Source organism: Sminthopsis crassicaudata, chromosome 5 (genome assembly GCF_048593235.1).
Source record: "Sminthopsis crassicaudata isolate SCR6 chromosome 5, ASM4859323v1, whole genome shotgun sequence".
Classification (NCBI taxonomy): domain Eukaryota; kingdom Metazoa; phylum Chordata; class Mammalia; order Dasyuromorphia; family Dasyuridae; genus Sminthopsis; species Sminthopsis crassicaudata.
The window spans coordinates 18,163,147-18,188,350 of record NC_133621.1 but is presented as its reverse complement, the minus strand read 5'-3'; the positions used below and the strand labels follow the sequence as shown (position 1 = coordinate 18,188,350).

Here is a 25,204-nt window from a genome sequence, read left to right as displayed (position 1 = left end):
TATTATTCCTCCGTTTTCTTTTTCTTGTCTTATTGTTATAGTTTCTAATACAAGTGTTGAAAAGCAGTGATAACATTCACCCTGATCTTACTGAGAAGGCTTCAAGTTTGTTTTCTTACAGATAGTGCTTTCTCTTGGTTTTATTATTGCTTATTATTGCTATTTTATTGATGCTTATGTTTTCCAGTGTTCATAGAAATGGGTATTGTCTTGTATCAAAAGTTTTTTCTGCACTTATTCATATACTTTTTTTTGGTTTTATGAACACGGTCAATTATGCTTATAGTTTCCTTAATATATAAACAGCCCCAAATTCCTGGACTAAGTTCCAATTGAATACAGGCTGTGATCTTTTAAGGTAATCTATCTAAGTCTATTCTATTGTCACCCCTTTTTTACTTCAGCCAAAGCATAATAGATTCTGCCCCAGCCTCTACTGTGCATATGTGTGTTCCCAGTGTGTTTCTCATAAACACATTGTTAGATTCTGGTTTTTAATCTAACCACTTCCATTTTATGGGAGAGTTCATTCCATTCACATTCATATGTATTACTGACTATACGTTTCTCTCCAGCCTATTTTTCCCCCATTTTATCCTGGTCCTTCTCCAAGGTCTCTTTTTATTTCTGACCATGGCCTTCTTTTATCTGGCCTCCCTTTTTTATCACTATCACTGGGATTCCCCATTTTCTCATAACTTCTTTCCCTCCGCTTTCCTTGGTAAGATATAACTCTATTCTCAACTGAGTGGGAATGGCTTCTTTTCCCCTCTTGGAAACAATTTAGACAAGAGTTCAAGTACTGCCCAGCCTCCATCACTGCCCCACTAAAGCTACCCTGGAGCCCCACCATCCATGGGGCCTTCACTGAGGGCAGGGCCTGGACTTCCTTATACAAATACTGGAACCTAGAGTTTGGGAGTGAGCCCAGCCCCCTCCCATGGGATGAGGTCACGAGCCTCCAGCCATGTCCACCTCCCTTTCCCTGCCTGTTTCCCAAGCAAAGACCTTCTTGTCTGAGATAGAATGGCAGTTTCCACACAGTGTGGGGTATGTTCTACAGAGATGAGTCTGCAGATGGTACAAATCTGACATAGAACACCATTTATGTGCTGAACACCAAGATGTTACTTTATTAGTTGGACTTTTTTTTTCCATTTCTGTCACACATCTGTGAATGTTACACAATGAAAAAATTCAGACAGCTGGAAGCCACTGACCAGATCAGCTGGTATTCCTGTACCCTCTTAACACAACGTAATTCTTACTTGGCAGGTTATTCTGAATTCATCTCTGTTTTGCTAAATCTGTCCATTTTCACAACTATCCTTAAAATTCTGTGTCAAGATTGTCATCTTTTAAATACAGATAGAATTGTTAGAGGTACATAATTATATATACACACATACAGAAAAATACAAGACTAATTGTTTTCACACAATATTTAATTTATACACTACTGTAACTCTTATGCAACTTTTAAAGACAAGTTAAGGGTACAAGAAACTGTTTAGAGCAAGTACATAGTTTGGTCCAATATTATCTTAATGTAATGGTTATTCTCTTCCTCCTTTTCACGGGACAACAGCCCAGGACAGACGACACATGCACAATCATTCACTTAGGAACAAATGGATAAAAGACAACACTCAGACCGACATCTGAAAGCCCAGAGGTTCCACCAACCATCCACAACGACTAAGGCTGTCTCACAGCTCTGCAGCATAAATGGTCAACACTGCTGTTTCTAAAGTGAGCACCATATATATATATATATATATTTATATATATATTTATATTTATATACACATCTATATATATATACATCTGAATATAAAAACCGTTGGAAACCAAATACATAGGGGGTTAGTTAAAAGGTGCCATTCCAAGGCTGTACATAATCACAGGAAAAAAGTATTTACAATACTTGGAAAAAACAGCTGCAACAAAGAGTTTATTGCCAATGCCCTTTAGAAGTAAGCATCTCTCCTCCTCTGAGGGCAGCCTCACGCCTCCGTGAGCCCCCCAGCTTCACCGCTGGCCCTTAGGAAGATCTCACCTTCTCCAGCTCCAGCCTCACATCCACTCTCACGGTGTTCAATGCAGAACCTTCACCCTCAATGCGCACTGCTGCTCGATGCGCGAGCCTGGTCCAGAAAGGAGACCTGGGTGTGCAGCCCTGTCTGCTTGGTTGAGGAGGGAGACTGCGGTCTAGGAGCAGTTACATGATCCATGACCAAGAAAGGGGGCCACAGCCCTAAGACCCAAGGAAAAGTCGCTTCTGTTCTTTGGTGCTTCGCCAGACACAGGCGAGCTGGGTCACTCCAGACACACGGCAGGTGGTCTGCCTCCCCCCTCCCCAGGTGGGCCCTAGTCCTATCGGGCCCCGCCTCATCCCCAAGGTCATAATCTCTGCTTCTGAGACCCAGCAAACAGCCAGAAGCCCCCTGCCCATTCTGAAGAGAAGAACCTGCAACCTACCCTATCTTATAGAACAAAAGGGTCACTCAAAGTGGTCTTCAAGAAGAATCAAAAGCAAGAAGGAGTTTACTACTGTTATTATAGCAAGGAGATGAGAGTGAAATAGGAAAGCTTCCCACAAAGAAAAAACATGAGGGTTTCTTTTCCTCTATCTTGGGTTGTGTGTTTATCTGTGTGGACGTGTACATACATATATGTGTACATATACATATGTATTGTGCGCACACACACGCCTGCCATGTTGGTTTATGTCCAAATCGACCCATTTTGGGGGCAGGTTGAACATGGAGGAATAGAAGAACTGGAAGAGAAGACAATACTATTTTCAAACTCCTGCAAAGAGTCAAAGAAGGATTTAAAAAAATAGAATTCTGTCCTAATGTTCCAACATAAATGTATACCCCTGTTTAAACTTTTCATTTCTTGCTGAACCGGCACCCTGTGGGCCTAGTGACCCCAAGCATTACCTCATCTTAAGGGAAGCCCTGGGAGAGGCTCAAATTCACAAGTTTCCCTTCCGTGGGGACAAATCTCTAGCTGTACTTAAGACTTCATTGATTATTGTCATTGTATTAAAAAATCAGATTGTCTGCCTCTAATAGAACACATCACTGGGGGGAGCTGTCCAGCGCACCAGGAGCTCGGTACCGCCAGCCCCAGGTTCTCTTCAGAGCTCACTGGGGTGGCTGGGCCTTCCTCGGGCAGTCCGGCTCGGCCCTCAGAGTTCTCAGCATCCCAACATTATTGCTTTGGTTCTAGTTCAAACACAAAGGAGCGGAGGCCACATAGCCCATGGTTCTGGTATCACAGAAGGTCAGAACAGGAAGGAACATTTTCACGAACAAAAGCATGTTTCTCTCTAGATTATAAGTGCAGAACAGGAAATTTCTAAGTGCTCCATTTACATGTAGGCTCCAGATCTATATTTTAATTTAATCTGGACCTTCCGTATTAAAATTATAAATGTAGAAATTACACCATGAAATAAGACTATTCAGCGGGAAAAAAAAAGTGTCGCGGCTAGCAGCATGCACAAAGACCATGCATTGTCATCTCACCGAGCACACAAACAGAAAGGAGCCATCACTGCTCAGAAGCCCAAGGTCTGAGACAACCACAGGGGTACAGTGAGAAAAGGTGGGGGGTTCACAGCTCTGAACAACGAGGGGGAAGGGGGGGAGAGGGGAGGAGAGCGGGGGAGGGCCCGGGCCCTCAGATGACCTGGCAGCAGCTGGCGGGCCCCGAGGCGCACAGCAGGCCCTCCTTGGGGCCGCGCTGGATATTCACCGAGATGGTCTTTTCGCACAGAGGTAGTTGTAAGACGCTGTTTTTCAAGTTCTTGCTCTTCAGCCGCTCCAGCCCTTCGGCCGGGCCCACCATGCGCTCTGAGAACAGCTTGACGCGGGGGCCCGGGGGGGCCGGCCCAGCCGAGCCCACGCACATCCTCCAGGCCGATTTCTCCTGGACGCGCACGCTGGACAGGGCCCAGGCGCTCTGCGGGTCCAGGAGGCAGCCAGCGCCACCGCGGATCTGCGCGCCCAGGCACAGGCTCATGAGCTTGAGGCTCTCCACCAGCTCGCCAGGACCGGCGCAGCGGCGCGTGCTGCCCGAGGGGCCTGTGCTGCCACCCCCCGCGCCCCCCGAGGGGCCTCCGCCCCCCTGGCCACCACCATCCGGGCTGGCCTTGTCTGGGCCACGGCTGCCGTTGGCTGGTCGGCTCTGGCCGCCGCCATCACCCTGGCTGCCCGGCGGCCCCTCGCTGCTGTCCCGGCGGTGCCACGAGTAGGTGAAGCCACTGTCCTTGTCCAGGCGCCGGCGGCTCTCCGAGTCGTCGTCGCTGGTCTCGGAGCTGCTGCAGCTTGAGCCGCGGCCCTGGCTCTTCCGGCGGTGGTAGCGCTTATGCACTGTGCCCGGCGAGGCGATGTTCATCTTGAGCCGGCTCAGCTTGGGTGGCAGGTTCTCATCCATGTCGAACTCGTCGTCCGACTCGCCCTCCTCAAAGATCTGGTTCAGCACCGGCGCACTCTTACGCGAGGTCAGGCGGTTGGTCACAGAAGGCTTGCGCCGCAGGACCACCTGTGTGGAAAGGGAGGTGGGCTTCTTGTCCTCCTCATCCTCCTCCTCATCCTCCTCCACCCGGAACAGGCACTTGCGCCCGCTGGTGGTGGGCTTGAGGCTGGCAGATGGCACCACGGACAGCGGCGGCCCGGTCAGCTCCGTTGCCTCCTCCTTCTTTGCTGCAGAGTCTCCAAGGGCCTTGTTCCGGTGACCATTGAGGACATTCTCTGCCGTGCGTGCGGGCGACTGGGGGACGGGTGCATGGGACAGTGGGGATGCGGTGAGGTCATCTTCCAGGTCCTGGGGAACGTCAATTTTTGTGGGCCACGACTGCCTGTTGGAGAGGAGACAGATGATTTACTTCAGGAAGACATGCGCAAAGTGGCGTGGAGACAACAGACTTAGGCAAAACTACAGAGACCGTCGTACGTGGCCACAGGCTGCCGGGGAGAGGTGCCTGAGCCCCGCTTGTCTCCCCCAGACCAACCCTCGGGTCCTAGAACTCTGACCTAGAACACCCCTGCCATGGAGCACCTCCACCCACACAATAAGCCACCCCACAAGGGGTGCGCAAGGCACCCCCATCTCCCCTGACACCATGCCCCTTCCCCTCTCTTCCCTTCCCCCAAACTGCCCAGCTGTGAAACACCAATGTCAGAGAGGGCTGGTGGTGAGCCTTAGATTAATAGTAGGGAAGATCTCAATTCAAATCCTGCCCATGTAACCTTTCTCAGCTTTCTTTTCCTCACTTGTAAAATGGGAAAGATAATGGCACAGAGCAATCAAAAGAAAGAACAAAGTGCTTGCTTTCCAAACCTTAAATCTCTATACAAGTGCTAATTATTGTGATCAGTAAAACCACTAAGATCAAAGAATAAAGTTTATTTTGGAAGAGGGACTCAATCTGAGGTGGCTCCCACTCTGATAGAAGAAAGCATCAAAGACAGAAAAGGCGCGACAAAAGCTCCTCAGGTTGAGCTTGGAGTTCAGCAGGGGCTAACCCCATGGGCAAAGCTGGTCTGGCTTTCCCTGCAGATAATAACCAGAGGACCGTTATTCCTCCGCTGTCTGGTGGCTTCTCTAACAAGTCACTGGAATCACCGTGCCCACCCAACTTCAGCAGCTCCAGTCATTTTTATGGCATTGTTGTCCTCATACTGAAAGCCACCAAGTCACAGAAAGAAATCCATTTCTATTTGCAGGCAGAAAAGCCTGTTCCCCAATTCAAAAAATAACCTGTGGTGGCTCAGTGTTCAAAGTGGTTTTGGATTCCCTGGTAAGTAATGGCAGGAACCTGAATCTTGCCCTCCTGGAACCTGGGCTTTGCTGCCCCTTCCTAGATAGATGCCAGACCCTGCCTGTCTCAAGCATGTCAAAACCATGGGTACTCGTAGCAGAAGAAAACTCAAAAGATCTCATCACACGTGTAGGCACTTGTACGTTTACATACAAATACACGTTTATATACTCACATGCACACATTCACAGTACACATATCCACTCAGACTGACTCACAGCACATATATGCATGTGCCCAAATACGTAATCATTCCAGAAAGCACTATCTGGAGCACTGAATTCTGCTGTTACATGAAAGGTAACTTTTTAGTAATTATGAGGACACCTTATTTTCAAATGTCTTCCTGTTCCTCTATTAGGGTCCTTCTTTCTGATGGCCCCTACGATTGTGCCCTCTCAAGCTAGAACAAGAATGAATGCCTCTGGGATGACCCTCACCAAGTCACTGATGGAGATCTCCTTTGTAAAATGGGGATAAAAATAACAGCACCTTTCTAGAGTGCTCTACAAGTTGTGTCTCTGATCTGAAATTGGAAGCTTCTTATGGGTGGCCATTGGTCCCTGGGTAATGAATGGCTTTGGGCGCAGCACCTGAGAAGTAACATCTTTTAAGTTATTTTAGTCTGCAACAATATTCTTTCTTGCCAATGAAATGATGAGGCCCTGAATCAGACAAGTTTAACCCTAACCATTCCAACAGGTCCTCATGATGGACTGTTTGACTCGGAAGAATGCTAAATATTTTTCTGAAAAGAGAAGAATTTTTCTTAATTTTTCATTCTATAAAATTTCTCTAATATATGAACAAGACTACTGAAATCACGACTTGACCTAAGAATAACTTCTGACCTGAAGATGCAGCAGAAACTGCTTCAAATACTCCTTAGATGCTTGCCAAGAAATAAGCTACAAAGGCTGAAGGCTCTGGGAATTCATTTTCTCTTGTCCAACACAGACTTTGTTATCTACCCCTCTAAGCCCTTTGGCCTCTTCACCCCTTCCCTAGTATTGTGCAGAAAGCACCACCATCTTCTCAGCCCTTCCAACTCACAACCCCCTGGTGTCCTGGATTCCTCCCTCACTCTCACCATTCCTTTCCCCTCATCCAGGCTGTTATCAAGGCCTGTTCACTTCACCTCTGCAGCATTTCATCTTTGCAGCACCTCTTGTCCATTTCACTTTTGTAGCATCTCTTATCCATTTCACCCCTGCAGCTTCTTGTCCACTTCATCTTTTGTCCACTTCACCTCTGCAGCATCTCTTGTCCACTTCACCCCTGCAGCATCTCTTGTCCATCTCACCTCTGCAGCATCTCTTGCAGCACGTCTTGTCCATCTCACTCCTGCAGCACGTCTTGTCCATCTCACTCCTGCAGCACGTCTTGTCCATTTCACCTCTGCAGCATCTCTTGTCCATCTCACCTCTGCAGCATCTCTTGCAGCACGTCTTGTCCATCTCACTCCTGCAGCACGTCTTGTCCATCTCACTCCTGCAGCACGTCTTGTCCATCTCACTCCTGCAGCATGTCTTGTCCATTTTACCCCTGCAGCATCTCTTGTCCATCTCACCTCTGCAGCATCTCTTGCAGCATGTCTTGTCCATTTCACCCCCTGTCCATTTCACCTCTGCAGCATCTCTTGTCCATTTCACCCCTGCAGTATCTCTTGTCCACTTCACCTTTATGTGCTGTCTATTTCACCTCTTGTCGATTTTGCCGGTATCTCTGGTCAGTTTCACTTCCCTAGCACCTCTTCAGTAGAAGCCCCTTTCTCTCTCTGACATGGTCCCCTCTCTGGTGCAGGGCTGAATTACTGCGATAACCTGCAGCAGGGACTCTATCTGCCTAAAATCTCTCCGTATTTCAGTCCATCCTCTATTCAGCTACAGAGATTTTCCTAAAATACAAAGTTTGCTCATTATCATGCCCCACCTCCATCTCCCTTAGCAACCTCCAACGGCTCCCTATCACCTCCAAGAGCAAATACAACGGTCTGTTGTTTAAAGTCCTTCACAACCCCTCCTCCCCCTACCTTTCCAAGCTTTACTTTCACATCTGTATCACAGTCTACTAGATTATGTTCTGAATGTTTTTCATTCATTTACTACTTGCTCTGTAATTATAACCTAAACCACTACACACTTCCACAGACCTGAGAGCCGTAATTTTTTTCTATGTAAAAAAAGTTTCTAAATTCAACAAATGCCAAATGAAACTAGCGTTTAACTTAAACTGTGGAATGTGGAAATGAAAACTGGAAATCTTTAAGCTTCCTTTTCAGTATATACATTATTTCCAATATCTAACTTTCAAAGCTGTCTTGCTTGTGTGGCCTTTTCATTAAGGGAGAACTTCTGCCTCAATTTCCCCTCCATATCCCGCACCCTCAGAATCTTGATAAAACATGAAGCCTGGAAGTGAGGCTCTTAACTAAGGAAATCTCATCGAGCTGAGGTGAAAATGAGGCCTGCAGGTGCCCAGGGCAAGGTCCGAAAAATGTTCCCCCTGGAATCGAGGCCTCCCAAGACTGCAAATAACTTGGCTAATCACAAAATAAATACCCAAGTGCTCAGAAAGCGCGATTTGGGGGCACTGAAAGCGTGCACGCTCCGCTCTGAGGCAGGCCCTCCCCCCCAGTCCTGCTGGGGTTCTGCCACTGAGCCCTGGAAATTATAAAATAGGTAGAAAATGTAGCCAGTGCATGAAACCTCCCAAAAGAAAAGGAATCACGCTTCCCATGGTCACTGATTGTCTGAAAACCATGACTGAGTCACTTTTCTGGGCTGGACAGAGAAAGCAGACCTTCCAATGGGAGGACCATCTCCCACAGGGGAGGGGCCTTTGCCCAAAGAAACTACAGCAAAAATTGAGGAAAAAATACGTGGAAATAAGATGAGTGCAAAGCTGACTCCTAGAATGGGAGATGAACTTCGCAGCAGACCCAGGGGCCTGGAGGCAGGAAGGGCCTCAGGGAAGGTGCCTCACCCGTCTGCCTCAGTTTCCTCATCTATAAAATGGGCGTGAGAAACACCTTCCCAGCCCGGTGGTAAGGACCCAATGGCACTAGTGCTGCATAAACGTTACCATTGTGTTCCCAGGACAGGAGGACTGCTGGGAAGTTCCAAGGCTGCCCCATGCAGACCTGTTTCCTGGTGTTCTGCACCCAGAGAAGAAGCCGAGTCAGGAGGGAGGCATGAAGGCCTCAGTCACCCTCCCCCCAGGTGGGCTCGGCTCACCAGAGAGCCTCTCCCTCTCTTTGGTCAGGGAGTTTGTCCCCTGCCCCCCTTACCTGAACTGGGCTTTGATGTTACTGGGGCTGGCCGACCTGGTCTGGATCTCCTTCTCCTGCTTTTCTCTCAGGATCCTCTCGGCGAGCAGGAAGTAGGTGGCCGTGATGTGATTGTACTTGTTGGTCTCCAGGGCCCTATAAGGGGGAGAGGTCAAGCAGAAGGCAGGGAGTCAGGTGAAGAGCCAGAGGCCGTTGAGCAACTTCTCAATGGCCGGCGTCTGGGGGTGCAAAGTGGGGGTGGTCCTCCCAAAGAGCAGGGGATATAGGAACATCAGGAGGCACTCCAGGAGGCAGCAGCCCCCAGACCACAGATCTGCCCAGGATGCACCACCACGCTGCCAAAAAGACAAGCTTCCCAATGCCGAGAAGACACGGGGGGGGGAGGGGGACCGGGATGGCCACGGAAGGAGGGCAGCATGGGCGGGGTTTCTCACAGAGACAGCTTGAACTGAGCTTTGGTCCTGCCCCCTACGCCACAAGAACCACCACAAAGTCTCAGCCAAATTTCTACCTAGAATCAAATGAGTCATGGCAGATGTAAGTGGTGAATGCAACAGACTCACCTAGTGCTATTTTCTATGAAGGAAAACGAACAATTATTTAAAATTGAGTCTGGTTCAGGTGGATGAGGACAGCCTAAATTAGGACAACCTATTCAAACCAATGCAAAGACCACCGTTTTCTGAGCGTTGCTAACAGGCTGGAGGCTTCTCATGGCTCAGCTCCCATGAGGGAGACGGATGGTGCCCTCCAGGGTGGAGATCAGCACAATGGGGCAAAGCTCTCACTCGAGGGAGGGCTGACCCTGATCTCTGCTACTTTTCTGGATACCTAAGAGGGCAATGACATCACCCTTGCCACGGCCCCCTCGAGGATCGTCCAGGAACCACATCATGGCTGTTGACTCAGCATCTAAAATTGGTTTTATTTTCACATTAAAAATGCTACTTCCAAGTCAATGTGAAGAAGGTGGCTCCCTATGGCCTGTAGGTCCAAGGCCAAGACTGTTTGGCTTTTGAAGCTCTTGATCCCCTGGTTCCCCCATCTCCCTCCCTAAATAACCCTCCTTGATCCAGTGCCCCCGGCCTCCTGCTGCTCCAGGAACAAGAGCCTCCGCCTCTAGCTCGGGTCATTCTCTCTGACCCCCTTTCTCTCTCCCTGTGATTACTAAATAACCTCCCTGGCTTCCTTTAAGTCCCAGTGAAAACCTCACCTTGTACTGCCTCCCTGGCGTAGAACTGACTTGGGTCCTATTTGTTTGCTTGCTTCTCCAGGGCTTTCTGTATAATACTAACAGACTCACCCTCTTCTCTCTGCTCTGCAAATTAATTAACATTAAAAATTTTTTCCAGCACACCTTTGCAGCATCTATCTCACAGAGTATAGGACTCCGCAGAGGCCGGAGCACCCGGGGAAGTAAGTGGTAGCAGGCAGCTCTTCTCCTGGACTTTCCTGGACTCCTCAGGGGTCCTCAGAGCCAAGATCCCCCCACCCCCCATCTCACTTACTCGACGATGCTCTCTCGGTCGGCAATGTCGCCGAGCACCATGCGCTGAATGATGCTGTTGTGCTCCTCCTCAGAAAGGTTTTTGTATGAAACAAGGGGGATGTTATACTTGGTGGCCGGGGATGGGTCGACACCTTGGAGCCATGGGTGCGTCTCGATCTCCTCTAGAGAAGCTCTTCTCTTCGGGTCCCTCTGCAGCATCCGAGTAATCAGGCTGGAAAAGGACAGGATCTCTCAGACCAGATGTGGGCAGAGGGAGGAGGAGGGGGACCCATCTATCAAGTCTAGCTCATCCCCAGCACTGAGGAAGGAGGGAGTGAGTATAAGCAGAAAGGGAAAGCCAGAACTCATGTGGCACACCCAAACACACCCACACAACAGTCTCCTAAAACCAGTAATTAACTAACGTAACAAAATAATACTAGACTTTGGTTTTTTAAGTTCTCTCGGGCCAAGGTTCCATTGTGGCTCATTATGCCCAATCAGGGCCATCAGCTAAAAAACAGGAGAAAAGGCATTTTGGGGACTCAGACAGCCCCCACATTAATGTCAGTGTTGCTTCAGAATCGAGTAAAAAGCCAAAAAAGCGAGATTTTATCACAGACCAAGGCAGACCGCCACATCTCCCCATCCTAGTCAATGGGACCCCCTAGGCCAGGCCCTTCCAGGGACAAGGGGTCTGCGATCTGAGCTTTATGATGGTCCAGAACTCTTGGGCCACCTCCAGCCTGAGCCATGAGGAAGCCCCACAATAAAGCTCTCTAGAGAGGGACATGTCCATCAAGAAACTGCTGTGAGATGCTGACAGGTACGGTAAACACCAAACTGCGACATCCGATGGACAAATGGACATCCCCTCACCTCCACAATGGGCGAAAGCGGACAAGGAGGAGGGGCAACTCCGCACAACCTCGGCCCAGAAGCACTGTTGTCCATGGCAGCCAAGGCCCTTGGACAGCCCACAACAGCCACAGGGGAATCCATCAGGTGGGCACAGCACGGGCAGAGGACCCGAAGGACATTCTAGAGAGCTTGGCAAAGGCAATTCTGAAGGCAGAAAACTCCTCCCATGGGGGCTGGTGTAAGACATGGCACACGCCTTGCTTCCCTTTTAAGGAGCAGCAGATTGTGAGCTCTTAGAGAACAGGAATTGTCTTTTGCCTCTTTTTGTCTCCAGTGCTTCTCACAGTGCCTGGCACACAGTTGGTGCTTAATGAATACTGACTGACTAGAATGATTTTGTTTAGTTTGGGGTGCATTAGTAGTTTGCTGGGGATGTATATGCCATGTCTTTGACAAACTACATCAGTTAAAAAGGACTCATCATTCTATTCCCCTGGTTTTACAGCTTCAGTCACTGAGACTAATGGGGCTCAGCAATTTGTCTTTGGGCCCCTGGGTGGTAAATACTGGGGCCGGGATGAAAACCAACATTGCAGATCTCCTGCTACCTGGAATACTTTACTTCCAAGGACACAGCTATCCATTACTCTATTTTTCCTGCAACGTACAAGATTTTAAGTTCCAAAATGCCCACTGAAATGAGCTTTTAGAACACCGCCCCACCACACGCAATCCCCGATAGGATCTTTAGAACACAACCCTGTCACTGCCAATAGGATTCCTCAAGAAAAGAGAATCCATCGATGGTGTGGCCACAAACAATCAGAATCAGAGAAATCACGGCACCATTGCAGCTATTAAATTCCTTTCTTGGGAATAAACAGAAGGGGGCATCCAGACCGAACAAGAGACTCTCTGGCCCACGCCTGCAGGATGGCTTTATCTGAAATGCCAAAGACAGCGCAGCGTGTCCAGGGGAATGGTGGTGGGGTGCGCCAGCTGGATGCTATAATGCGATGAAGATGGACAAGAATGAGGAATGTGCAATCTGGAACGACCTTGACAGAAGAATGCAGGAGCAACGAACAGAGCACTTGTCAACTAAGGTCAAGAGAAGAGACTGGGGGTCCATCAGGGCCAAGGATTCCTAGTAGAAGGAGGGACTGAAAAGTGATGACCCTTCATGCACTGGGTTTAATGCCTTTAGATGTAAAGAGTTTAAAAGCAAGGTCAATTCAGTATAATCATGTTTAACATTTAGTCTATAATAACCCATTTAAATTTTTAAAAGAAGCACTAATTTCTGCAAGTCCCAAAATTAAGGCTTTAATGAGCCACCCAAGAAAGGAAAACTGCCTTACAGCCCTGATCCTCAGGCACTGACCTGCCTACTGAGTGCCAAGGGCAAAAGTCAGGTTAAGACCTAAATTTACAATGAAACAATCACTGTGCCACTGGCAGACTCTCTAGTCACACTGATGGCGTGAGAATCCGCCTCCCAACCGCCAGCCCCACTCCGAGGTCATGCCCAGGAGCCCTGGATGGCACAGACGAGGCGAGAACGAGGCTGCCGGCTCCCTGCGGCCCCTGCCTGGGAGTTCACAACTAACAGATCTCTGGCACGCCGATCAGCCCCTTGTCCCGTACTTACTCTTTACACTCTTTGGACACGTGGGAAGGGACTGTGTATTTGCAGTCCATGATCATTGTCAGAGTTTCACTGTCGTTTGCCTCTTGAAAAGGCGGCTGCCCACACACCAACATGAAAAGAATGACTCCCAGACTCCATATATCTGGAAATAATAAGTGAGTTGTTATTCAATTAGGTAAGCAGTAGGAAGCAATTTATTAGGGAAACTACTTAAAAGAAAAACACTTCGCATTACTTTTCAAATATATTAATTAACTTTTAAAAACGAGGACAGGAGAATAAAGTTGAGTAGCAATGCTAAAATCGGTAACGTGTTCTGATCTAGCCAGATCTGGAGCAGTGACGGTACAGGATCCTCATAAATGGGAAAGAACTAATCACTCTATTTTACATCATTATAACCTGGACAGTGAGAATCTGAATACAGGTGAGCCTTTCAGGGACTACTAGGCAAGCGGGCCCGGCCAAAGCCTTCTGGGGAAAAAAGGAAAGGAAGGAGACGCTCCCTTTCCTCCATCTGGCGCTGGTATGCAGGACCCTCCCCATCCCTTCCCTCCTCTTCATCCCAAGGCCACTTAGGAACCTCTCATCTCAGATGCCAACCGTGCAGGGCTCTGGGGGGGAGAGGGGTTGTCAGTGACAAAAGCCAACCAATGTGACTTCCGAAAGAGCTTCTTCCACTCCCCCAAGGAAGAAGTCACAGGGTGATACAGCCAGGGGGGTCACACTGGGGGAGGGGTGCCCTTCAGGACCTTATTACAGGCAGCTGAAGATCTTTGAGACAGAGGGGAGAAGGGAAGGCTCCATCGGCTCAAGGGCCCGCCTGCAAAAGCACCAGGAAGGGCGAGAAAGAACACAAGAAGGTTTGGCGGCCGCTGCACCATCAAGGACATCGGGGGCAAACAGAAGGACGGCCATTTCCTGGGTTTTCCAGGAGAGGGGTGGAAAGTCTGCCCCTCTCTGGCCTTTGACAGCTGTGAGTGTTGGGAGAACCAGAGCTGAGACAGCGACGCTGGGAGGGCAGGGAGGGGCCACCAGGACGGGGGTCCTGCAGCAGAGGGAGAAGGACAGAGGTGGCTGGCCCCGAGGCTAGCCCTCTGAAGGCAATTTTCACAGTACACCCTCAACAGAAGTCTATGTAATAACACAACCCTGCTCAAGTTCACATCATCCTAATTCTCTCCCGTGCATCCCACACAATTGGGGCCTTTATTGCACTAGCACATGTTGAGATGTGTGAGGGCTGCCCCTCGTCCTCAGTTGCAGCGAGACTGACCTTCAGAAGCTTGTCTACTCTGGAGTGCACACTTCCCCGGGGCCACGCAAGGAGGGGATTCTCATCTACTACAATTGACCAGGAAGAGCCCCAAGATATCACAAGACAAAGGTGCTGGTGACCGGACAGAAGGAAGGAAGCGGGAAAATTGCGACAGGGAGGCAGCCAGGGTGGGCAGAGATGGGGACGGCGTGTCCGGCCAGAGGAACTGCTGGGCTGGAAGCCTGGAGCCGGGAAGGGGCTCTACACGTCCCACAGAGGATCGGGCACTGAAGCGAAGTCTTGGGGTTTACTGAGCACAAAGTGGGGCCGACTCCCTGTTTTAGGAGAAGCTCGGGCAGCTGAGCGCGGAGGGTCTGAGGTGGAAGGCGTCACAGTCGTCCAAGCGAAAGGGCACAGGAGCCTGAATTAGGGGCTGCAGGACCGGGAAAGGACAGACACCAGGCGATAGAAAGGAAGAATTAGGACTTAGTGACAGATTAGAACCGTGAGGGAAGGAAGAGAGAGGGCTTAAGGGTGACACTAAACTTTCAGGTTAGGGTGACAGGGAAGGGAGAGAGGGAGGAAGGGAGGGAGGGAACAAAGGAAACAAGTGCTAAGTGCCTACCATGTACGTGCTGAGGAAGCTAGCATACCCCAGTGCACCCCCCTCCCCCCACCTCTCTTCTCCAATGCTCTTTCCCAGGGACCTCAGTCTCTATTTGGGCCCATCTTGTCTCCTCTAGGAGTCTGCCCAATTCTCCCCACCCCCTGGGGGCGGGCTGAGTTTCCTCATCTGTAAACTGCCTCAGGTCCTTCTTGCTTCTCCCCTCCCCTGAGCTCCTCCCTGGTGTGGCCGCCTCTTCCTGTCTCCACTTCCTCCTGTCTCCACATCCTCCATGTGGCTTCCCCACTTGCCCACTAGCCCTCTTCTCCAGGGCTGGCCCTGCGCTCCCAGCCTCAGCCTCGTCTCTGCTCAGCAGTTTCTGGCCTGTTCCTCTCTCTCGTCTCTCCTCAGCAGCAGCCTCTCCAAGCGTAGGGAGCCCCTGCATGTCCCTTCTCCAAGACCTCAGAGCAAGAGGAGCCCATTCCTTCCCCTCCAGATCCTTCTAACGTTTGAAGTGGCTTTTTCCTAAGATCAGACCCACATTTCCTTTCCCCGCTCCAAATTCACCCCTGCTTCCTGGCCCTGTCCCCTCATCCAATCACCCTCTTCCTCTGCCGGCAGCTCCCGCCATTTTGCATTTGGGCCCAGAGTGCAGGAAGACGCCTTCCCTAGAGCAGAGACAGCTTTCTTATGTCCAAGGTCTCTCTCCCCAAAAGCTGCGCCTCCCATGAAAACTTGTTCTGAATTCTCCCTTCTCCAGTTTCCCTAGATCTCTGTTCAAGTTCTCCCTTCCTGGTACTGGTTCCTCTGTCCACATGCTCTAACTCCCCAGCTGAATGTAACTCTGGGAGGGCAGAGCCTTCCTGACACTCAGTGACTGATTTAATTAATTCATAATCAATCAAACATTAATGAAAAAAAAAACAAAAATAAAAACAAAAACCCTGTACATGTCCACAGAACCCAGAGCTGCTGTTACAATTCTCTGCAGACAAAAAGGCCCAGCTACAGCAGTGGCGCCGACTCCAAGGTTCACAGCATGACCTACCACAAAGTCAAATGTACTTCCTCCATTTCCCCCTGAAATCTCCCAAACCTTGCAGGAATCAGGTCTTGCTTTCTGGAAGGGGCAAGGTTAAAAGCATTGGCTAAAATGAAATTCAAAGTGTTTTCCAAAAAGATTTTAAATTAATATTCTTAGTACTGATGATTTATTGCAGTTATGACTAAAATAATAAGAATGCCCCATTATAGGCCAGAGGCAACTAGCATTTTTGAAAATAATGTCAACAAAGTCCACACTCTGATGTAAAAGTCAAGTGTTCTCCATTCTACCAACATGCAGAGGTTCAGAGGAGCAACCCACCAACCAGGTGAGGGACTGACTGTGTCAGCTGGGCTAGGAACTAGACTGGCTCAATTCAAAGTGGTTTAGCCAGCAGAGGTAAAGTATGGAGAGGATGCCATCTGCAGAAGGGGTATGTGGACCACAGCAAAATACAGAGGGCATGGCTCCATGAGAGGAACTGAGACCTCCGAGGAGACGCATCCATGGCACAGGGGCAGAGAAATGGATCAAGACAGGTCACTTCCCCTCAGGATTCTAGGCTACCCTTTGAGCCCACACACAATGGAGAAGATAAAATCACAGTGCAGGCCCTAGCTTTGTCCTGCCCAAAATAACGCATCATGATCATGAGTTAAGATCTAGATCATGAACAGTTAAGCCAGAGAAAAGAAAAAGTTCCTGCTTGAGGACAGCCTCCAACCCTTACTGGCCTTTCATCCCTCTGAGCCTCTGTTCTTTGTTCTACAAAACTGGGAAGGGAACCTTTTTTTATCTTCTTCCCAGGGTATACTCCACAAACTGCTTTTTCAGAAGTTAAGCAGCACATGAATGTGGTCTGCCCCCATTAAGGGCACAGGCAGACATCGTCAAAGACACACCGTATCGGAACATCAATAGATTGTTGTACGTTCTATCAGGACCAGTTTCTCTCTGGCCCTCTGCTACCTGGAGAGACTAGGAAGGAGCCCAAGTCTGTCCCCCAGCCAGGGGCTGGGCGGGCATCTCTGCCGGGACGTTCCCCAACATCTCCACATGCCCCAAGCAAACTCACAGCTCCCTCTTTCTGTCTGAGGCGCCCCGCCTCTCACCAGCGGCCTCCCGCTCACTCTTCACTCACCTTCAGACAGCACAGCCTGTTAGTCGCCAAGAGTCTACACTAGTGTCTTTCTCTCCACATGGCATGGTGGACAGAGCGCTGAGCCTGGAGTCGTACGACCAGAGTTCAAATCCAACCTCAGATACTACTGTGTGATCCTGGCCAAGTCTGTCTGCCTCAATTCCCTTTTCTGTGAGATGGGATGAAAGCACTCACTTCCCAGGACTGATGGGAGAATCCAATGAGATAATAGTTATAAAGCATTTAGCACAGTGCCTGCTGTTTAATAAATGTCTATTCCCTCACTCTTTCCTCTCCACTTCATTCCCTTCTCCACAGAGCAGCCAGAATAATATTCCTAGCACATCACTATCCTACCCAGGAAGCCTCTGTGGCTCACCACTGCTTCAGAAAGAGTGCAGACCACTCTGTTTGGTACACAGAGACCTCCTTTATTGTTTTTAAAAAAAACCTTTTTAAATTGGGCATCCTCTTTGATCCAACAGCTTCTCTACTGAGTCTGTATCCCAAAGAGATCATAAAAAAGGGAAAAGGGCCCATATGTGTAAAAGTGTTTGTGGCAGCCCTTTTTGTAGTGGGCTGGAAACTGAGTGTACACCCATCAGCTGGAAATGGCTGAATAAGTTATGGTCTATGAATGTAATGGAGTATCATTGTTCTATAAGAACCGACCAGTGGGATGATTTCAGAGAGGCCTGGAGAGACTTACAGGAACTGGTGCTGAGGGAAGTGAGCAGAACCAGGAGATCGTTGCACACGGCAACAGGATTATGTGATGAACTTTGTTGTTTTCAGCAGCGAGATGATTCAAGACAATTCCAATAGACTCGGGTGGAGAGAGTCAGAGAGAGGACTATGAAACCTAGCTGTGCATCACAGCATAGTAGTTTCACCTTTTGTTGCTGTTGTTTGTTTGCTTGTTTTCTTCTTTCTCATTTTTTCCCTTTTTGATCTGATTTTTCTTGCACATCATGATAAATGTGGAAATATGTTTAGAAAAACTGCATATGTTTAACTTAGATTAGATTACTTGCTACCTAAGGGAGAGAAGAGGAGGAAGGGTGGGAGAAAAATTTGGAACACAAGTTTTTGCAACAGTGAATGTTGAAAAATATCTTTGCATGCATTCTGAAAAATAAAAAGCAATTTCTATAAAAAAATTTTAAAAGACAAAAAAAATCTTTTAAAATGTATTTATTTTTAGTATTCTTTTCTTTTTAAGAGTTCCAAATTCTTTCCCTGTTCTTTCACCCTCCTTCCTCCACTGAGAAAGCAAAATGATAACAATTAATTATATATGTAAAATTATGCAAAACATCTTTCCACATTAGCCATATTACAAAAAAAGTAAAAAAATAATAATTTAAAAGCAAGAAAAGTATACTTCAATTTGCACTCAAAAACCCATCAGTTCTCTCCCCAGAGGTGAAGAGTATTTTTTACCATGAGTCTTGAAAATGAATTGATCAGAGTAGCCAAGTCTCTCACAACTGATCATCATTACAACCCTGCTGCAAAATGAGCTGGTTCTTCTCACTTCGCTTTGCATCAGTTCAGAGTTCTTGCGGGTTTTCTGAAACCATCCCTTGTCATTGGTGACAGCACAATAATATTCCGTCATAATCATGCACCACAACTTCCTTAACCACTCTCGAGCTGCTGGGCATCCCCTCGATTTCATTTCTTTGCCACCACAAAAAGAGCTGCTATAAATATGCCTGTACCTACAGGTCATTTCCCCTTTTCTGGATGTCACTGGGTACTGCCTACATGGGTTATTGCTGAATCAAAGGGCATGCACAATTTTTAGCCACTCGGGGCTCATTCCAGATGTTCTCCAGAACAGCTGGGCAGGTTCACAACTCCGCCACCAGGGAATTAGTGTCCCTATTTGTCTTTCACGCACTCTGACCTTTGTTCTTTCTGACAGGTGGGCGGTGGTGTGTTTACTTGTGAGTAAAGTGAAAGTCTTTGGACAGCTCAGCTGTACTCTATGCCCTTTAAAGATGAGGTTGTGAAAGAGCTGCTCAAGATGTTTCCGGAGCCATGACAACCCCAAAGCTACTCATGCAACTTCCTTACATAACAGAGTTTGGTTTCCGTGGAAACCAGGCTGGGTCCCCATGTGCCCTGCCCTGAGCTGGTTGGATACATGACCCGCAAACTCGCGCTCATATTTCTGAAAGAGACACTAATAGTACCCCCACATCCACCCCCCACAAACTAGAAAGCTTCCTCTTCGCACCACTTGGCTACTCATGGACCATTGTAAGCTCTTATGGATCATTTATTCTGCTCACACATCTCGCAACCAATGAAAAATGACCATCAAGAAGCTTTCACTACAAGAAGCCCGGGCTTCTCCTGTTCCAGCCTCGAAGGGCGAGCCTCTGGGCTAGCAGGTAACCAAACTGCAGCCTGGTCTCTGGGATAAATGGCCACCACTCAAAGGCTGTCAGAACCACCCCCCAAATCCTCCAAGTCATCATTTGGTTAAGCTCCCGCCTTTGTTTTCTGAGACACTGCACAAAATCTGACCCTCTTCCATCCCTGGTCAGGCGCTGGCCCGCACCCACCCTCCCTGGAGCTGTGCAGGCCAATGTCCCATGTGGGAGTGAGCCTCATGGGCAGAGGCCCCCAGCCTCCCTCCCAGTTTTTCACCCAGGAAGAGGGCACAGAAATCTCCACAGTTGGTTCTCCAAAGGGAAGGCCACCTCTTCTACTTCCTACACAGGATGAACACACAGGGTCACTTTTACTTGGGACACTCAGGGGCCGGGGGCCAGCAGCAAAGAAAAGAAATATGGAGGGCAGCTTCTGTAAGAAAGGGGAGGAAGCCTGATTGCCCTCCTCTCGCCAGAGCACAGCAGCCACCAAACAATCCTTGGAAATGGGATAAACGAATGAAAAGCACGAAGAAGCCGGAAGCTGGCTGCCTTGGTCCTGCTTGGCCCTTCCCACAGGACGCTGGCCGGTCCCTGCTGAGGGGCATCCCACTAACTTCTCTGTGGGCATGGGCAGCAACATATGCTGACAACTTCGAGACCCCTCCTCTGCATCTCTGAGGGACCCTCTGTGGGGAAGGTGTCATTCTCCAAGGTGCCAGTATTCCCTACCCTGACACAGCCTCAGTCCCCATGCAACGGAGAACAGTCTGGAACTTGTAAAAATGCTTTGCCTCCTGTATTCCAACACAACTGGCTTCCTTTGGGATCCCAGATATTGAACACCATGGTTCTGAGAAGGCGCCATACACTTCCTCAAAATGAGCAGGCAAGAGGCCCAGCATCTGAACCCTGTAGTCAAGAACTCTGAAAAATCCATCACCATGCAGCCAAGGCCACGGTCACAGGGGTTACCGTGACTCAGACGCTCTGAAATTAGCTGGCTCATTCTCACAAGGAGCACTCCATCCTCAACCCAACGTGGGCATCAAACAACTTTAGGGTCCCCTAAACAACCCAAGAGCAGCCACCCTGATGATCTTCAAAAACACATCACCAAACCCTAAAACGGAACGCACACCTATGTGAGAAATACTTCAAATCACTAGTTTTGAACCTAAAACCTATTCTAAAAATATTACAAATCATTTACAACCTTCAGACCATTTCAATCCATGGAAGATGGACACCAAAATTTTAATAATTCTTAAGGTATAAGCATTTTTAGATAATGATTTATATTTTTCAAAATGCTTTCATACATATTATCTCATTTGCTGAATTCTCACCAACAGCTATATAATGCCAAGAATGAATATATATTCCTATCTATGAAATGATATACACAAAATATATGTGTAACTTAACATATCTATATTAAGTCTTTTCACAAGGAAAACTTAGATATTTCCTTATGATTTAATTTAATTATTTAATACTCAACTAAATTCATTTAGTTAGCTCATTGGGAGCCCAGCTGAATGAAAACTTCATGCTCCTATTTTCAAACAAGAGTGAGCATCTTTAAAAACACCCATCAGTCTATCACACACACACACACACACACACACACACACACACACACACACACACACACACACACACACACACACTCTCTCATGCTATATATTTCCAAGAGCCCCCCTAAGAACAGGTTTTGCTCTAGGCCCAGCCTCTCCTACCAGCAGCTTGGCCAGATCACATTCAGGCTACTAGAATCCGTTCCCCCATAACCAACCCAAACTGTCCAGTTCTACCCAGGCCTTTGTCCCATCAAACTAACCCTGACACAGGAAGACAGCAGGATGATTTCCCTGCCCGTGACAACCGTCCTCCACGTGGTTCTAGAGCTTTCATTCCCTCAGTCCTGCAATCTTTAGGAGAGATGGGGCCCCAGGATCGCATGTCACCTTCCCCCCCAGTTCTAAATCCCCCTCGGGCCCTGGGACAGCCCCATGGGGTCCGGGAGGTGGACGCTCCCTCCACCATCACAGCTGCAGCCTCTGCTCCAGCTGAAGGTCAGAGAGAGCTGAAGAGCCAGGGATCTCAGGAGCAGGGCTGGAACCTGGGGGCTGACTCCAAGGAGGCAGGGAAAACAGAATGTCCTTGAGGATCCAGGACAGAAAGACTGGGAAGGGAGACTGAGGGGGTGAGGTCACAAAGGTAAAAACCAAGGAGCTGGGCCGCAGGGAGTAAAGCCCCCAGGGGCAGAGGGCTGGCAGAGCGGTTCCACCTCACAGAACCCAGTGGGGCAGAGTCCTGCTCACCCCCAGCCAGCATCAGGGACAGGATCCCTCCTGGGACTGGGGAAGGCCCCATGTGGGGGATGCACTGATGGGGCCTGAGGCTCCTGTCTCTCCGCTGGGCAAAACTTCCCCTGTGACCCAGCCTTAGGAAAAGGCTCCGCCATATGACAGTATCTTCCCATGGGGAGACCCCAAAGCCTCATTATCATGGAGCTTGGGGCATTTCAAGCAAGAAATGCCATCCTCAAAACTACCAGACTCACAATAATTAATTTCAAAGTCTGTTCCTGATTTCCAGTTAATGGGCCCATTTCCAGGTTGCAGAGTCACAAGCTGCGCCGGGCTGGGGAGAACCAGGCATGGCCACCCTCAGAGCTGCTGCGCCCCCAACTCCCCCTGCTTGAGGGGCCATCTGAGCAGCATTTTAAGGAGGATTAGAAGCATTAGTATCTCAGGGAAGCGAAATCTTCCAAATAAGCACTTGCTCCTCTCACACACTCAGGAACGCCTGGTACAGATGCTTGATGAACTGGGGGATGGCAGTGACTATAATGGTAATGGTGGCACAGAGAGGCCTTCGGGGGTGCCTGCCCACAAGGCTCTGCCCGAGTTCTCAGGTCAGCCCCGCTCAAGGCCCAGCTTCTCCCAGGGAGACAGCCCAGTCTCAGAGAGCGGAGCTGGGAGGCCCTGGGCACACCACGGAGCTGGAGCCCCAGTTTCCTATCTGGAGAAGGGGGCAGTTAGGGGTTTGGAGAAATAATGTACACAAAGCTCCTCCTCTATTTTACATTACTTATGGGTGGGCATGTCCTCCCTGTCCCCCAACAAGATCGTAAGCTCCCTGAGGACGGAGACCATCTCCTTTTGTCTTTTGTCTTCCAGCACAAGGGCACATGGAAATATTTGCTGACTGACTGTGCAAAGGAGACAATCGTGGCAGGGCCATGAGGGAGGCCTGGCCCCTGGATGGGGGTGGGGCTGTGGCTAGGCCCATTTTAGAAGTGCGGGACCTGACATGGCCAGTGCTGTGCCCACAGCTGCAGAGTGTCCAAGGCTGGACTTTCTGACTGCAGGGGCTGGGGCATCCCTCGCCACCTCCCCGAGGACTCCCCAAGCCTAAAGCTCATCCGTACCCTGCCTGGTGAGGGCCAGATAATGAGCCCCAGGTTGGTAGATGAGCTGCTCTTTACTTCTGAGAAGATGAGAGGAGGGGTCTGGCTGGACCCTGGCCCCACCTCACAGACCTGTCCAGATGGTCATTACACAAATATCACCTTAATCAGCCCAAATTCTCTACGAGGAGAATCCAAATCAAGCAGCTCTGTGCAGACTAAGACATCACTAAGACTAAACTTGGGGGAAAGGGCCTGTGAATGGAATGAGGGAGACAGGACCATAAAGCACCCCCCACAGCATGGCCTTCTCCCGGGCCATACTTGCTTTTGAGGTGCCCCTGGAGCCACTCGCTGGCACTCCCCTGGAGAAGAGCAGATCCCTTAGTGCCCCCACAGGTCCTCATCCCTGTGAGACGGACGCCCCCCTCCCTGTCTGGCTCCTGGTGGAGGGGCAAGGCCTGAGCACTATCTCAAACCTCTCTCAATCTAGCCAAAGCGACCCTGACCACCAAACCAGGGGCGGCGTGAGGAGAAGCACATCAAGCAAAGCCACGCGGGCTTGGGACCGTGGCCCTAGTAGCCAGGCCGTCCTGTCCCTGGTCTCAGCCAAGCCTTCCATCCTCCCACATCGGCACACAGGGCACGAGGGAGTAAGAGGTCAGCGGCCGGACAAACACTTACCTACGGCAGGGGCATCGTACTCATCCCCAAGCAGAATTTCGGGGGCAGAATATGCCAGAGACCCACAGCTGGTGGTGAGCTTCTTCCCAGGCTGAAACTTGTTGCTGAACCCAAAGTCCGTCAGCTTCACGAGGCCTTGTTTTTCAAAAAAGACCACGTTCTCAGGCTTTAAGTCTCTGTGCACTACGTGAAGTTTATGGCAGTAGGAGATAGCGTGGACTATTTGGGCAAAGTACTTCTTGGCAAGGTCTTCGTTAAGACCCTCTTCGTGTTTCATGATGTAGTCAAACATGTCTCCTCCATCTCCAAGCTCGAGGATAAGATAGAGCTTGGTCTGCGTGTCAATGACCTCGTAGAGGCGCACAATGTTAGGGTGCTGCACGAGCTTCATGCAGCGGACTTCTTGGAAGAGGTGACCGGTGGCTAGAGTGTCCAGTTTGGTCTTGTCAATGACCTTTACGGCCACTTTCTCACCTGTAAAAACATGCCTGGCAAGTTTGACCACAGCAAAGTGGCCTCTGCCCAGAGTTTTATCCAGATCATACAAACCAGCGATTTTTCCATCATACCCTCTCTTGAAACCTGCCATGCTGATACAGGGATGGGAGGACACTCAAACTGCCTGCTGCTACTAGGGTCTCTTCATAGAAGACTCTCTGATGAAAAGGACTCATCCATGTTTGCTGTCCCCAAATACATCTGCAAGACATGAAGACAAAAAATTGGTTAGTGTGACTCTGCCTTTACTGGGCCATATGTGACCGGAGCTTTATTTCCTAATGAGAATCATGCATTCTCATTGCCTAGAAATAAAACCGTCTAAGACGTGAAACAAGAACAAGTTACAAGAATCAGTTGCTCAGAAAGAACTCTGGGAGATGACTATGAACCATTACATAGAATTCCCAATCCCTCTATTTTTGTCCGCCTGCATTTTGGATTTCCTTCACAGGCTAATGGTACACTGTTTCAAAGTCCGACTCTTTTGTACGGCAAAACAACTGTTTGGACATGTATACATATATTGTATTTAACTTATACTTTAACATATTTAACATGTATTGGTCAACCTGCCATCTGGGGGAAGGAGGGGAAAAATTAGAACAAAAGGTTTTGCAATTGTCAATGCTGAAAAATTACCTGTGCATAAAATTTTTGTAAAAAATAAAAAAAAATAAAAAAAAAGAATCAGTTGCTTAATTTGAGAATAATAACCTACATAATCTTAACATCCTTAATCTGCACTACCTCATATGAGAATTCAAAAACCATAGGAAAATTATACTTTGATTAAATATTGCTTTTTTTAAACTATAGTATTTTTACTATACTATTTTACTATATTTTTACTATATATTTTAATTTTTTTTACTATAATTAAAACAATTTGAAAACTAGCAAATTTTGATGACCTTTTAAAGCGAATGCTTTTACCCAGTAGATTCTACTCTCTACTTTAAATTAAATCACCAGATTTGGTGAAATGATCAACTTGGATTAGCTTTCCCTATCCCAAAAAAGGAAGGTGTTTTTAAGAGTTAAGG

General features: G+C 48.7%; 1 protein-coding gene across 1 annotated transcript in view; it reads right to left on the bottom strand.

Annotated features, from left to right (window-relative positions):
- Positions 1-1,104: 1,104 nt before the first annotated feature.
- Positions 1,105-25,204, bottom strand: part of SNRK (SNF related kinase) — a 42,775-nt gene continuing 18,675 nt past the window's right edge. Inside the window, exons 2-6 of the mRNA XM_074266921.1 lie at positions 23,661-24,359; positions 13,127-13,268; positions 10,634-10,846; positions 9,126-9,260; positions 1,105-4,873 (exon numbers count right to left, since the gene is read on the bottom strand). Of these exons, the coding sequence (XP_074123022.1) occupies positions 3,694-4,873; positions 9,126-9,260; positions 10,634-10,846; positions 13,127-13,268; positions 23,661-24,249 (2,259 nt within the window). The 5' untranslated portion in view covers positions 24,250-24,359 and the 3' untranslated portion in view covers positions 1,105-3,693. The remainder of the gene's footprint in view (positions 4,874-9,125; positions 9,261-10,633; positions 10,847-13,126; positions 13,269-23,660; positions 24,360-25,204) is intronic.